At 44.8% G+C, this 16,088-nt stretch overlaps 1 protein-coding gene across 1 annotated transcript in view; it reads left to right on the forward strand.

Moving 5' to 3' along the window:
* The window catches only part of STXBP4 (syntaxin binding protein 4), a 222,179-nt gene extending 207,862 nt beyond the window's left edge, over positions 1-14,317 (forward strand). The window contains exon 17 of the mRNA XM_089673286.1: positions 13,316-14,317. Within this exon, the coding sequence (XP_089529412.1) occupies positions 13,316-13,433 (118 nt within the window). The 3' untranslated portion in view covers positions 13,434-14,317. The remainder of the gene's footprint in view (positions 1-13,315) is intronic.
* Positions 14,318-16,088: the final 1,771 nt, after the last annotated feature.

Consider the following 16,088-nt stretch of genomic DNA (forward strand, 5'->3'; position numbering starts at 1 on the left):
ACGTTTTCATGACACCAAGAGAAAAATGGTGATGGGACAATCAGCTCTGTTCCTGTGTGAAGTGGGGGGGGGGGGTGTATCTTCTCTCCAATCGCTCCCAGAGCTCTCCTCACTGAGCTCTGAAGAGTGTAATTTCAACTCTCCTCCCCTTTTTTCTGGAAGCTCAGACAAGCTTTATAAAGTCTGCACTTTGAACAGATGTAGAGAAGAGAAGACTGCAGATAAACCGGTACAACATATGTAGGAGAATTCTTTTCATCCCTGTGTATCACATGAGGCCAGTCACTTCCCTGGGTATGTGTAAGGGTTTACAAACACTTTAAGCTTGCTAGGTTAGGAGAACCCCGGAGGCGGTAAGACTTGATTGGTGCTTGCCTCTGTGTTTGACTAGAAAAGAGGAGCAAAATGGCAAAAATGCCAGAACATGTTTCATTGATAAGAAACAATATGTTAATTGTTATAGTTAAAGCATGACTCTAGCCAAAATGTTTCTAGTTTTACAACTGGATGAAGGAGCAGGGGGGACTTTTGGGCAGGGCAGTAGCATTGTCAGTCTAAGGGGAGTGTTAGATGTACTAGTAGATTTAAATACACTAACAAACTGAAGCCAAAGTCTAGCTAATACTTTATAATGTTACAGCAAGCAGTTTTTTGGGATAAAGGTTTTACATAAATAAAAGCTGACTACTGTAAGCACTCCAGCTAGTGTTAAATGGTTTGACTCATCTGATACGTTCTGCAGGAAAGTTTGTTCTTTTGAAAAGCAACAGACTTACTGGTGAGATCACCAGGTGAAAATAAAGAAAGCCTAAAAAATATAACTAATGCAGCCATCACATCTAAGAAATGGTAAGCTGCAATATAGAAAATGTTTGCTTTTGGGTTTAATACCACTTCAAGATATGGTGACTGCATCAGTGTGCTTTTCATTTTTTTTTTCTTTAAAGAAGAACTCCGGAATAGGAAAAAAAATCACCCATTAGTACACCCCCCTATACAAAACACTAAACCTAGAAAAGTCTAATTTGAATTTTCATAATCTCATTTCTCTAATTCAAAAGATAACAGCTTCTGCTCTGCCAAGGAGGAGGTGTAATAGCAGGATTGACATCATATCCTCTCCTCTCTCTGCAGTAAAAGGAAACTACAGTTCCCATCAACCACAGGGAATTGTAGTGAATATGGGCAGCTACACTAGGCCTGTACATGTTGAATGTGTCTGAGAGTCTCGGTCCGCCCACCACTGCAAGTGGGGCTGAATTACATCACTGCTTCCTGGAGACAGAACTACAGAAGGGATGTGCCAAGACCAGTGGCTGAGGGAATAGGAGGCATAGCAGCCACAGGTCTTACAAATAGGGAGCCAAAGTGAATTTACAGTTTGATTTGAAAATGAATAGGCTATTTCAGAGCAACTACTGAGTGAACCAGAAGATGGATGACATTTTCAGTGAAGGTAGGAAATCAGCAACAAGGACATGTCAAACAAAAGTTTTTGCCTGGAGTTCTGCTTTAAATGTAACCTGGCAATCCGGTCAGTAACAAACTTCCCTCCCTAGGGTGACAACACTCACTGCACAAGATCTTTAGAGGAGAAGCATTGTCACCCGTAGCTGCTTTCCTGATTCAGACTATAAACTCGTCACCCTCTCCTCATCTTCTCTACATAGGTGGTGTGTGCTGTAGTTCATAGAAGATAGCTGAGAAAGCTGGTAATATTGTTTGAGAAATCAGTTAAATCTACAGAAAGTTACAAGAGCACTGTAGAGTTCTGGGAAGGTCAACAAACTTTCGGTACTTGCAAATAAATATTCTTAGTCTGAAAAAAGAAAACTAATGCAGCTTGACCACATCTAAGGACTGGTTAGCTTCATTATATTGCATGTTTCTTCTTGGGTTCGGATATCCTTTAAAAGTTGCTTTCAACGAAATTTACAATAATAAATTAAAATGCATTTCCCTTTAACACCTCCATCTGTCAGGATTAATTTTCCTGAATGATTAGTAGCAGTAAAGTTACACGTAGCTGTGGATTCAGCAGCCTTCCCGGTGCAGATAATCAGAGATTATTCAGTGTGCTGATTACTTTATGTCATAGCTCTTTAACCACACTTCATGCACAGAGCTAAAAATACACAGAGGCCATTGACTGATCAGGAAGTAATCTCTACTAGACCCACTGACCAGATGCTCATCCTCTCGCCTGCACCCCGAGCCAGTGCAATGTCATTCCTGTCATTATGTCATTGACACACAGATCGCCAGCACTGGATTTCTTTTTTAAAGGGATTATTTTTATTTTTCTACAGGATTTATATAGCGCCAACAGTTTGCACAATGCTTTACCATATAAAGGGAAGCAATAGCATTACAATACAATAAAAAACAAGAGGGTCCTGCTCATAGGAGCTCACAATCTAATAGGGTGGGGCAAAAGGTTATAACTTTGGGGGATGAGCTGATTGAAGTGATTTAAATTAATTGGAGGAATGATGGGCTTCCCTGAAGAGATGAGTTTTTAGGGATCATCTAAAGGCAGCCAGAGTAGGGGATAGCCAGACAGATTGAGGTAGAAAGTTCCAGAGGATGGGAGAGGCTCTGGTAAAGTCCTGGAGATGAGTATGAAAGGAGGAGACAGGTGAGCTTGAGAGCAGGAGGTCATGAGAGTGATATTTGGAGACAAGATTGGTGATGTAGCTTGGGGCAGAGTTGTGATTAGCATTGTATGTTGTTAGTATTTTGAATTTAATTTGCTGGGCAATCGGAAGCCAGTGGAGGGATTGGCAGAGAGGGCTGGCAGTCACTGGTAAGGTAGATGATTCTGGCAGCAGCATTCATGATAGACTTGGGAATAGTGGTGATAAATAGTAAGCGCTCATAAATAATGCAAGCAGCTGAACATATAGGAAAACACATAAAAAGTCCCAAAATACATAAACAGAAGAAATGCAGCGCTCTTAAAATTGATAATGGAATTAGTAGTAAACACAGTCCGGTAAAACAACAGTGTTCCTTGTTTCCCAGTGTAAATGGTAGAATTTTGCACTAACCAGAACGCGCATGGATAATGCGCATATGTGTATGGACATAAGACAAACAAACAGCTATTTCTTCCAAAAACCAAAAAGCTTTTCCATCCTTGTAGCCCTTGGGATTCCTGTGCCAGTTCTTTGTGGAGGCTCATCTGGATCGTCATAGCTTTGACCTGCTGGATCATTTCCCACCACATGAGGGCGTAGGATCTCTATTCTTCTAAGCCATATGCCTGACCAGCCTTAAGTGGAGAAAAGGATCTTCAGGATTTATACACATATGCGCATTATCCATGCGCGTTCTGGTTAGTGCAAAATTCTACCATTTACACTGGGAAACAAGGAACACTGTTGTTTTACCGGACTGTGTTTACTACTAATTCCATTATCAATTTTAAGAGCGCTGCATTTCTTCTGTTTATTCATGATAGACTGAAGAGGTGATAGCCTATGAGAAGGGAGTTGCAGTAGTCAAGGTGAGAGATAACAAGGGAGCGAATGAGTAGCTTGGTGGTTTAATTAGTTAAAAAGGGGCAAATTTTAGAAATGTTATGGAGGAGAAGGCTACAAGATTTTGACAGCAATTGGATTTTGTGCCGAAAGGATAGGTCTGAGTCTAGGATTACACCTAGTACCCTGACTTGAGGGGAGGGACTGATTGTTGCATTGTTGATCTTGATGGAAAAGTCATAGAGGAGGGCACAAGTGTGGAGGAAGGAGCTCAGTTTTAGAGGGATTTAGTTTAACCACTTGCCTACCGGGCACTTATACCCCCTTATTTACCAGGCCAATTTTCAGCTTTCAGCGCTGCCGCACTTTGATTGACAATTGCACAGTCATGCAACATTGTACCCATATGAAATTTTGATCATTTTTTTCTCACAAATAGAGCTTTCTTTTGGTGGTATTTAATCGCCACTGGGTGCTTTACTTTTTGCGCTATAAATAAAAAAGTGCAAAAAATTTGAAAAAAAGAAAGTTTCTTTGTTTCTATTATAAAATTTTTCAAACAGGCATTTTTTCTCCACTGATGTGCGTTGATGAGGCAGCACTGATGGGCACTGATAGGTAGCACTAAAGGGCACTGATAGGCAGTACTAATGAGGTGGCACGGATAGGCGGCACTAATATGCAGCACTGATAGGCGGCACTGATAGGTGACACTGATGATTGGTACTGATAGACGGCACTGACTGGCATCACTGCTGGGCACTGACTGGCGGCACTGACTGGCACAGCCCCTGGGTACTGACTGGTGGCACTGACTGGCAGCACTGCTGGGCTGCACTGGTGGGTGGCACTGGTGGGCAGCACTGGTGGGTGGGCACAGGTGGGTGGCAGAGGTGGGTGGCACTGGTGGGCACAGGTGGGTGGGCACAGGTGGGTGGCACTGCTGGGCACATGTAGGTGGCACTTCTGGGCACAGGTAGGTGGCACTGCAGAGTGGCACAGGTGGGTGCACTGCTGGGCACAGGTGGGTGCACTGCTGGGCACAGGTGGGCGGAGCTAGTGGGCGCACTGCTGGGCACAGGTGGGCAGAACTTGCGGGTGGCACTGCTGGGCACCGATCATCAGTGCCCTGATGATCGGTGCCAATCCCCGCTCTGACAACTGCCGGTTCTCGGCAGTACTTTCCTCACGATCTGACAGCGTGAGGAAAGTGCAGCCGAGAACCGGCACTTGCATTTCCCTCTGATCAGCGTGTCATTGGACACCGCTGATCAGGTGGTAAAAGGCCGCTGTGATTGGCCTTTTACCACATCACGTGATCAGCTGTGTCCATAGGACACAGCGATCACGGAGATCGCCGGGTGCGCGCAGGAGAGCGCGTTCTGGGAGGACGTCATATGACGTTCACTCAGAACTGGCCGGCCGCAGTGAAGCCGTCATTCGGCTATCTGCGGTCGGCAGGTAGTTAACCACTTGCCTACCAGGCACCTATACCCCCTTCCTGCACAGGCCAATTTTCAGCTTTCAACGCTGTCGCACCTTGAATGACAATTGTGCGGTCATGCAACACTACTCATATTACATTTTTATCATTTTTTTTTCACACAAATAGAGCTTTCTTTTGGTGGTATTTAATCATCACTGGGTGTTTTATTTTTTGCGCTATAAACAAAACAAAAGAGTAAAACATTTGAAAAAAAAGTTTTTCTTTGTTTCTATTCTAAAATTTTGCAAACAGGTAATTTTTCTCCTTCACTAATGTGCATTGATGAGGATGCACTGATAGACTGCATTGATGAGGTGGCACGGATAGGCAGAACTGATGGGCACTGATAGCTGGCACTGATGATGTTGCACTGATATGCAACAATGATGGGCACTGATAGGCGGCATTGATGTGCACTGATAGGCAGCGCTGATGGGCACTGACTGGTGACACTGCTGGGCAGCAGTGATGGGTGGCACTGATGGGCATTGGTGGGTGGTACTACTAGGCATTGATGGGCACAGGTGGGTGGCACTACTCCCCACTTGTGGGCAGCACAGGTGGGCGGCACTACTGGGCACTGATCATCAGTGCCCTGATGATCAGTGCCAATCCGTCCTCTGACAATTGCCGGTTATCGGCAGTACTTTCCTCACGCTGTGACAGCGTGAGGAAAGTGCAGCTGATAAATGGCAACTGCATTTACCGGTGATCTGCTGTGTCATTGGACACAGCTGATCACATGGTAAAAGGCCGCAGTGATTGGCCTTTTACCACACCACGTGATCAGCTGTGTCCGTAGGATAGCAATCACAAAGATTGGCGGGTGCGCGGGAGGGCGCATTCTGGGAGGACGTCATATGACGTCTTCCCACAACTGGACAACCGCGCTGTAGCTGACATTCGGCTATAGCGCGGTTGGCAAGTGGTTAAGGAAGTACAGCGACATCCATGCTGATATGTCAGTTAGTAAGTTAGTAATGCGAGAGGAGACTGAAGGAGTGAGGTGAGGAGTAGAGAGATATGATTTGGGTGTCATCAGTATAGAGGTGGTACTTGAAGCTGTGGCAGGTTTTCAGGCAACCAAGAGAGGAGGTTTAGATAGAGAAGGGGTCCAAGAACAGAGCCTTGGGGGACCCCTGCAGAAAGAGGAAGTGGAGAGGAGGAGACAGAGTTATAGGTAACACTGAAGGAGCGCTGTGATGGGTAGGAGGGGAACCAGGAGAGAGCTGAATCTCGGAGGCCAAGGTAGTTGTCAAGGTCCTACCTTTTCCCTGAGGTTATGTTACTCCATGTGCTGGCGTCCATCTTGGATTCTGCTGTGCATGATAGGAATCCTTTTATGCCTTCAGGTTTCTGTGGTCCATCCCCCAGAGGGGTGTGGCTGATGACATATAAGCCTGTGGCCCGCAAATGCTCTTTGCACTTGTGTCTTGTGTCTTTGTGTTGCTATTACTCTGTTCTGACTCTCGTGACTCTCCTGGTATCTGATTCGGCTTGTGACTTGACTATTCTTTGTATTCTCCTTTGATCTGACCTTCTGTTGCTGAACCCGGCTCGTGACCTGTGATTCTCGTCTGCTGTCCTGTACTGTTTTGTCCTGTTGTTGTTGACCCCGGCTTGTCTGATTACTCTTTTGTCTCTTCCACCAGCTACACGCCATTACCGCAGCTGAGGTGTCTCGGGGGCCGCGACCTGGTTCCTGGCTGCGTCAAGTCCACCCCCACCATCAGGGGCCCTGGTGAAGGGCAGCCTGGGACTTAGACTCCGCGCCCTGAGGGACTTCGGTCTGTGGGTGGTGGTTGTCGTCAGCCAGTGCGTTACATTGTTAGGCCTGCCTGTCCGTTCCTCAGCTCCTGCCCTGACAGTAGTGAAGTTTGAGGAGTGGGTGGTCAACTATCAAAGGCGAGGTCTAGTAGGTAGAGTATGGAGTAGGGGGCCATTGGTTTTAGCAGTTAGTACATCGTTAATGAGTTTTAGTAGAGCAGTTTCTGTGGAGTGATGCGAGCAAAAACCAGACTGTAAGGGGTCTGGAAGGTTGTTTTCAGTGAGGTAGGAGCTAAGATGGTTGTAGACTAAGCATTCTAAAGGTTTAGGGGTGAATGGGAGTAACGAGATGGGTCTTAAGTTCCTATCATGGCTTATATGGTCAAGTTCATTTTAATTTGTTTGAAATGTCAAACATTTTATAAACTGATGTTTTATACAGTATATACTTCGTTATTTGTATAATATTTTTATTTTACAACTAAATTTTATTGCACATTCATGCCACTTTGCAAAACAAAGCTTGCCTTTCTATTAAGAAAGCCTAGCACTACTTGATTATTTTTGGGCAGTCTGCCTACACATGGATGGACGTGACAAGTACACTGTAAGAACTAGTTCTTACAAAAGCACCATCTCTCTTACACGGTAGTATGAAGGAGATCCATCCATATCTTATCCCATTCATCACCTGTATAATACCATGTGTTCACTTTGGATATAATTAGCTTCAGCTAGCATTAGCGTGTTAAGGAATAAGTTCACCTTTTGTAACATGTTGCATGTTCCACCCATATTCACTGTGTAACATGTTACTGTTGGAGCAGCACCCGCATCAACTCCGATCCCTTGTTGTGACAGCGAGCCTGCTGTCACAATTTAAAAAAAAAAACAAAAGAAACCTGCCCACCTGGCTGCGATCAACAGATTACGGCTGTTAATGTAGCTGTCTGCCCGTATCTCGTACAAGCAGGCAGTTACTGAATTGCATAAAGAGTCTGTGAACTACTACTCATAGTCCATTGAGAACTACAAGCCCACTGCATTATTCATCTGCCATTGCCAGACCTCAGTGCCATCATTCTTTGATTCATTGTCATCATAAGCTTACATTTCATTCCTGTTGTGAGATGCTGATCCATTGATGACATGGATCGCGATATTATGACTTTGACTCTTTTGGGCAGTGCAGTTTCTAATGATAGATTCACTTTAAAGCAGATCTTTACCCTTAGAATATACAAAAAATAAGTTAAAGTTTTGTAAAAATGTACTTGTCACAGTTATTCTCCCTCATCTGTTCTTTCCCCGTTGATTTGGTCATGTGACCAGTGCCGAGCCATTGTCACATGGTCTCCTGAAGAACCTTGGGTAGACTGATGTTCAAGCATAGCTGACCGGTCTGCATCTTTGACTAAGTAAATGACGTTGGTTACATGACCAGTCTCTGGGGGAGCAAAAGCTTGGATGTTTTCAGTACCAAGCAAGCTCTTGCTGACCACTGTTCCTGATTTTCTTTTTTGGCCTCAAAGGTAAAGTTTAAAAATAAGGCAATAAGAAAAACCATTGTCAAGCAAGAAATGCTGCTCAACTTCACTGACTAGAACAGTTTCATTGTGGGTCTCATCTGCATTATGGTTGCCCTCAAAGGGTTGTTGTATCTGTAAGACTATATAAATGTATCTACTCTGTATGATATTAACAACTTGCCTACCGGGCACTTTTACCCGTTTCCTGCTTAGACCAATTTTCAGCTTTCAGTGCTCTCATACGTTGAATGACAATTGCGCTGTGATCAGCTGTGATTGGACACAGCTGGTCACATGGTAAAAGCAGCTGTGATTGGCCTGTTTCTTGGTCATGCCCCACAGTACGCACGGGGGGGGGTGCAGTTCTAAGAGGGCGTCCATGGACGCCCTCCCAGAACTAGCCAACCTCGCTGTAGCCATCTTTTGGCTATAGCGCGCTTGGGAACAGCCCCTCCCTTATACTCACCTGAGGCCCCTCTCGATCCCATGATGTGCACAGGAGCTTTGGCTGTCCCAGGTCTCTCTCTCCTCATTGGTTGAGACACAGCAGCAGTAGACATTGGCTCCCACTGCTGTCAGTCACAGCCAGTGAGCCAATGAGGAGAGAGCCAGGGGGCAGGACCAAGCTGCAGCTCTGCGTATCTTATGGATGCATAGAACAGGGCTCAGGAGCGAGTATGCACCAGTGCCTCCATTGCATGCGGCTTGCTATTAGGGGGCACTGGTCAAGGGGAAGGAACCGGGAGCACCAGCCTGGAACCTGAGAGGACGAGGTTTGGGGCTGCACTGTGTAAAACAATTGCACAGAGCAGGTAAGTATAACGTGTTGTTTTCAAAAAATGATCCTTTAATATCACTTTAAGACTTAGGCTGTGAAGGGCAGGTGCAGACAGGCACAATGTCCGCTCACACTTCAGTAGCAGATGATGCAAGTCTGTAAAAGAGGATCACACACTGCTGGTATCATCCACAAGAAAACTTGTTGGAGACTGCTCTGAAAGAGCATGATTCTGTTGTGTTCTGGCTGAGTAGTCTCCAATAAAGATTCTTGTGGATGATACCAGCAGTGGTGTGCGACCCTCCCTTTCAACTGGCATAGAATTGTATTATTCTCATAATAGTTATAAGCCGATGTCTAGAGCATTCCACCCCCTTTACATCAGATGTCAAGAGTGTTGGAGATACAACAGCATGTACTATATAGTATTGTGTGTTAATATCACTTGACCAGTAGATGGCACTGTACACTAAGGTTATCAGTTGTGCATATGTGTAAAACTTGTTAGTTCTCTCTCTTCCTCTCTATCTCTTCAAAACCAAGATGTCTGCTGTCACACATTACTGAAATGTGCTTTGTATGTTTGCAACTTAAGCCACACAAGTAAAACCGTGTTCTGCCTCATCACTACCAGTGTCTTCTCTAACACATAACCAACAAAGAGCCCCCGCCAACAGAAGTCGAGTCGCCCACCCTCCCTTACATCACAGTGCACCCCCTTACCTTGTGCCGTTGCCAGGAAGAAACTATGGGAGGAGCCGGGAAGCAGAAAGTGCAGGGTCTGGAGGAGGACCAGAACAGGGCTGGAGTCAGCTGCTGGAGTCTGCCGAATGCTGAGTCCATTAGAGGCGGACATGAGGGGGTGCTGCAGCTGCATAGAGAGGTACAGGATCTGTAGGAGGCATTCTGTTCTGCTCTCTGCTACTGACTGCTGAGCCATGGAGGGTGAAGGGGGGGGGGCAGAGACAAGCCTCTTCGTGACTGAACGGAGAAGCGCAGGATTTGGCGGAGAAATTCTGTTCTCCTCTCTGCTGCTGACTGCTGTGATAAGGTGGGGACGGAGATGAGGGGGTGCCGCAGCTGCAGGAGAGGTGTGAGGGCCACATGAAATGGCTTGGTGGGCTGTATTCGGCCCGTGGGCCTTGTGTTTGATACGTGGACTAGAATGTTACTTACAACTCTATAGCATTTTGTGCATTACCAACTAATGTAACATATTGCTAAAGTCGTTATATCGGTTTTTTGAACAATTCTATCTGTTACAACTGATTTTTTTTTTTTCTACAGGGCTTAGGTCTGCAGCCCCTGTTGCTTGATTCCTTGATTCTGTGATGTGCAGTCTCTTATGGTCCAGCATGTCTAGGCAGGCTCCAAGAGTGAGCATGGCTCAAACCTAACAAGCCCATGTTTCTGCAGTCCCGGGTTCAGGCTTATAAGTAAGCCAAGCTCAGCTTTATCTATAATGATTAGCTAGGCAGCCAGGTGCACAAATCCCAGAATGAGAAATACAGATGCTCAGCAGGGGCCACATCCCCCGAGTGAATGCAAATGTGAAATTCTCATGTTTAACTGAGTGTTTCATTAAATATTATGACAGTTTCTGCGGCTTACTTTTTGTTGGCTCAATATTTACTGCTCCAGAGCTGGCACTGTTTTTCCTTCTCAGTGAATAAATCTGCCTCTTTAAAACCGTGAACAGGGCCTACCTGTGCTATACATGAAATGGAAAGGAGATAAATTAATAAGAAGCTGTTGCACCTGGAGGGGGTCCCATTTTTTTCAGCAAGTGTTAGTCGTTTCAGCAATTCGTTAAGATGTTGATTCCTAATATGTCACAGTTCAGAAATGTTAGTCTATACTTACTGTACGTGTATGCCTATAGTTTATGTACAGATGAAATGTATTTGGCTGATAGTGATGAGATGGGATATAGAGCAGAGGTAAGAACTCTTCTGGCCATTTCACACCAGAATGTGGTCTGGCAAAGGCACATTCTGTGTGCGTTTCACAAAATGCGTTCCAAGCGCACTCCTTTTGCGATCTGCTGCAGGTGCTTATAAATTGTAGAACGGCCAGTCCTTTCCTAATACTCTTCCCAATTTACATGTGGAAATGGCCTTAAGGCTGTACCCAGGTAGTACCCCAGGCCTGAAAAAGGGCTAACCATCGCCCTCTTCCAAATTGTGCACAAATCATTGGAAGGGAAACCTTCTCACTCGCCCACTCCACTACCCACCCATGACCAGTGACTGATTGAGTAAGTCCAGTGGGGTCTCCAACCTCGACAAAATACATTGTTAATGGCCCCCCAAATGTAGATTGCATGGTACCATAGTACCACAAACTTTAGTGTGGTTTGTTTTTCAAAACTAGCGCATGCACTACTTTGTGTGGGTTTCAGTGTGAGTTGGAGCCCACTTAGATGAAACCGCAAGGCGTTGTTTAGACTTGTGATTGGGGGGGGGGGGTTGGCAAAGATGAGTGGTTGAGTCTTTTTTTTTTTTGCTGCCTGCCAGCCACCCCCCCCTTAAGCTGCAGTAGGCAGACGGGGAAGTTTACATGCCACGGCTGTGAAGTTTACGGCAAAGTTCACTCAATATGTAGAAATCAACGCTAAATGGGGAAGCTCCGCAAACGCCCCGCAACCACATGCAATGCATGCGGTGTGCCATGATTTTTAGCAAAAATGGGGTTAAAACAGGCAGTAGGGAGGCACCCCATTGCTTCCTCACCACCTGTCAGAAGTCTCTGGAGTGTGATCCGAACACGGATCAGGCTTTAGAAGCAAAGGAAATTTAGACGCATGTTGAAATCTACCCTAACTGTGGCCAGGGTAAGGATGTAGAGGTGAGGTAGGCAGCCCTGAAGGGTAACTGTGGCCATGCTATGGACATTGAAATTGAATGGGCAAAGCACATCCTCTACAGGGTTAATTTACTAAAGGAAAATAGACTGTGCACTTTGCAAAGTGCAGTTGCTTCAGAGCTTAGTAAATGAGGTAAAGTTTGACATTGCAATGAATTCCAAATCATGTGCAAGGAAAATAAAAAAACTGAATTTTTGCTTGCACATGATTGGATGATGGAAGTCAGCAGAACTTCTTATTTATTAAGCTCTGGAGCAACTGCACTTGTAGAGTGCACAGTCTTTTTGCTTTTAGTAAATCAACCCCAATGTATTCTGAAGTTTGTAGACACCCAACTATCACACTCTACACTATATCGCCACATTATTAAATTCAAGTGTTTTATGTGAAGGGGACTGTTAATGCTACAGCATACAAAATTATTTTAGAGAAATTGGTGCTTCCAACTTACCATTCTCTGTTTAAGCGTGACTGTGCCTCTGTTCACAAATCTAGATCTACAGGTGCATCAAGACATGGATTGATGGGTTTAGAGGGTAGGAACTTAAAGTGGTTGTAACCCTCAGACATGAAATATGAACAAAGCATATCCCTCTATAGTGTGTACTTGTCTCAGTTAAGAGCACTAAGCCCTGGTTCACACTGGTGTGATTTCATGTGCAACATGCCTTTTACAAATCGCACCTGAAGTCACATCTAATGTATTTCTATGGCACTGTCTTAACCTGTGCAATTTTAATGTTCTTTAGGAAGGAACATACATTCTACATTAATAATTATGCTACCAAAATGAGTGTGTGCTCTAAATTGCCTCCAGCATTGTTATAGTTTCCTCTTGCTGGAGGCTGCCATTTTGCTGAAGCCCAGAGCCCCTGAGCAGCAGTAAATGTTTAGGCTGTCAGTGGACTGGTCTCTACAAATTCAGCACAGTGCCTAAACATGTAGAGCAACTGAGCATGTGCAGAGCAGGGTGAGACAGTGTATTATCGTGATTACAAAAATAGTTCCTTCACTACTTTTTTTTGATTTCATTGTGGCTTGCATTTTGGCTAATTTGGCTGCTGTAATGTATACTCTGTAAAAACTTATAATGGATCAAGCAGTCTCTCGCAGAGATCATCCTAGTAAAGGGGGGCTCCTAATCCTCATTATCCAGATCAGGCACCACAGTTGTCCAAAATGTTCTACAAATTTGCAACCTGTAACAGTTTTTAAAGTGTTCTAGTTATAAAGTGCGACTTGCTTGGTATCTATTTACTCGGCGTAACAACATCTTTTGTATTTTTACCCGAGTACAGGGTAGATATTTCAAACTGTATAACGTCCTTTTTTAATGAAGTTTCTTTGTAGTAGTAAAAGTTTTCTCCTGACTTGTGTCCTTTCTAATTTATTCCCTCTTTCATGCAGCCATGTCACAGAAACCACTTCATGGACTCATCCAGTGTCCAGTGCCTTGAATCTGACTTATCCAGAGGACAGCGGTGAGGAGAGCCCCAGAGATCCAACAGAACTGAAGAGCTGCTGATATCTAACCTGACATTTAATCATCATACAGATACCCAGACTGCATGTTCTTCAAAGGCCAGGATTACAATCTGGATTTCTAACAGACCTCTTGTTTGGTCAGCTGTAAATGCTGACACACATGGGAGCTTTTAAAAGAATAAGTAGGCTTTAAAAAATTCCTTAAATATATCCAGGCAAATCAAGCAAGGTTGCAAAATAACCTGATACAGTTTTTTTGCTTGCTACTGCTGTCCTTAGAGGGCACTGTTTATTCTCCCTTACTGATAATCGCTTGGCAGGGGTTAGCATTGAAGGCTGTACTGTATAGCAATATGGATTGAAGGAAAGAGAACTGATAATGTATGGCCTGCTATACTGAACAGAATTGCTATTTGCACTGTGTTATCATAAGTAACACAGCAGTACTCATTAGAGGAAAAGCTCTGACCCCCTGTTCACATCTCTACAGCCGTGCGAGCCGCGTTTTGCACGGGCACGAGAGCCCAATTATTTTGAATGAACTCCCATGCCCCAGACATGCAGGAAAGAAGTCCCTGGAATTCTTTGGAAAACGCTGCCCGCACGGGAACCTTGGTTCTCAGTACGGTTGTGTTTTCCAGTGCAGGCAGAGTGCCATTAGAACTAATGGCACCCTCCTGCGGGTCCGCAATTCTCTGTGTGGGTGGTGCGGTTGCACGGATTTTCGTGCGGATCCACAGCAGCACCACCCGCACAGATGTGAACCTAGGGTGATAGAAGCTGCCCATCCCTGACTCACCATAGACGTGCCAAAGAAGTAACAGGGAATTGCTTAAATTTCCCTGTTCCAAACGGTGAGCAGGAGGACCGGCTACCCTCAGTGCGGTGGGGATTTTAGGGGGTTATGTAGAAGGGGTGATTTGGAGGAGGGGGGGGTTTGCACTAGAAGAGTGGGTTTCTGTTAGTAATGGGGATTTGGGGGGGCGGGAGGATTTATGCTAGTAGTGATGACTAGAGGAATTTGTGCTAGGAAGGGAAATTTAGGGGGGAAGGGGGGGATTAGTGCTAGGAGGGAGGATTTGGCTGCGAGAGGGAGATTTGATGGGGGAAGGAGAGGATTTATGCTTAGAGGGGAAATTCAAAGGGTAAAGGATTTGTGCTTGAAGGGTGGATTTGGGAAGGGAGAGGTTTTGAGCTGGCAGGGGGGATTTGTACTGGAAGAGGGGGAATTTTTTTTTGGGGGGGAGGGGGATTTCGGCTTGCTAAGAGAATTTATGGATAGGGGGTAAGTGTGCAGATTAGTGCTCAGTTTTTTTAATTTTTTTTTTTTGGGGGGGGGGGGGTATTTTTGCTGACATTTAATGCTCATAGATTTTTGAGGGAAGTGCCATTTGGCATCTTCACCCTGGGCGCTAGATAACCTCGTCCCGGCACTGCCAGTAATTTTCTCATTTTGTTACTTTCCATTTGAACGGAAACCTGTGCTAAAAGTAATATGCCATTGCTGACCTTTCCGTCTGAAAATGTTAGTGGCCTGGTTATTGTGCAGATTCAATGGCTTCAGTATTATCTGAATAATTGACGTGGAATGAGTACTGTATACAGGTGAGGCATTCAGAGTTCATCCGCTGATCATATGTTGTAGGTGAAAGATTCAGAATGTTTAAAAGTGATTGGATTTGCATAACAGCCTAGCATTTTTTTTAGTAGGGGGGTCAGCACTGGTGGCCCGTGTTTCTTTTAGTTTAGAATTAATTAAATGTTATAAAATAAATGAACTTATTTAATATTGTCTGTCTTCAAAGTGTAGTTTTGACCATGCAGGGTCACTCTTCTGCCCTCTTCCCTAGCAGCATATACTTTCCTTTTCATCCCTCCATCACTGCCCTGTTCAGCTACCTGAATTGCAGAGGAAAGTCCTGTACAAGATCCAGGTTGCAATTTGGAGTTTACACAGGGCCGAAGACTCTGCTACCCTCGAGCTATGACCCTGAGTGCCAGACCAGCCAAGCACCACCCTACCTCGGAGGAGGTGCATCATGAGCTTGAAAGTAAGGAATGAAGAGTTAGCAACTCGTCCTTCCGAAGAATTACTTTATTACATCGAGGCGACTGTACAGGTCAAACTTACTTACGCGTTTCAGCAATAAGCCTTAATCCTAGCCATAAAAACACAGTTCAGCACACAACATTTATATGCGACAGGTAACTGAGTACTGGGCACCATGGACATGAGATGGGGCTTTTTTTTACTCAATTACCTGTTGCATAGAAATATGTCCTGAACTGTGTTTTATGGCTATGATTAAGGCTTTTTTCTGAAACGCGTAAGTCAGTTTTACCTGTACACTCTACTCGATGTAATAAAGTCATTCTTCGGAAGGAAGAGTTGCCGGCTCTTCACTCCTTGCTTTCAAGTTTGCTCAGTGCTGGGAAGACACTTTGAGCAGGAGCACAGTCAGTCCGTCTCCATGGGGAATCCATCTGGCCGTAGTATCTTTCTCTTTATGCGCCATGAGCTCCTCATACTGAGAAGTAGTCCTGACAGCCAAACAGAGCTGCTGGAGTGTGAATGGAATGTGAGCATGTGCAGCTGGTTGGACTGCCGTTGAAGTGAACATATTGCTTTGCCATATATGGACAAAATATACATTCACATTAAGCTACTCTTTTATGTATTTTTCTTTTGTAACTT

This window comes from Staurois parvus, unplaced genomic scaffold (genome assembly GCF_062004578.1).
Source record: "Staurois parvus isolate SC_StPar_1 unplaced genomic scaffold, SC_StPar_1.0 ptg000137l, whole genome shotgun sequence".
Taxonomy (NCBI): Eukaryota; Metazoa; Chordata; class Amphibia; order Anura; family Ranidae; genus Staurois; species Staurois parvus.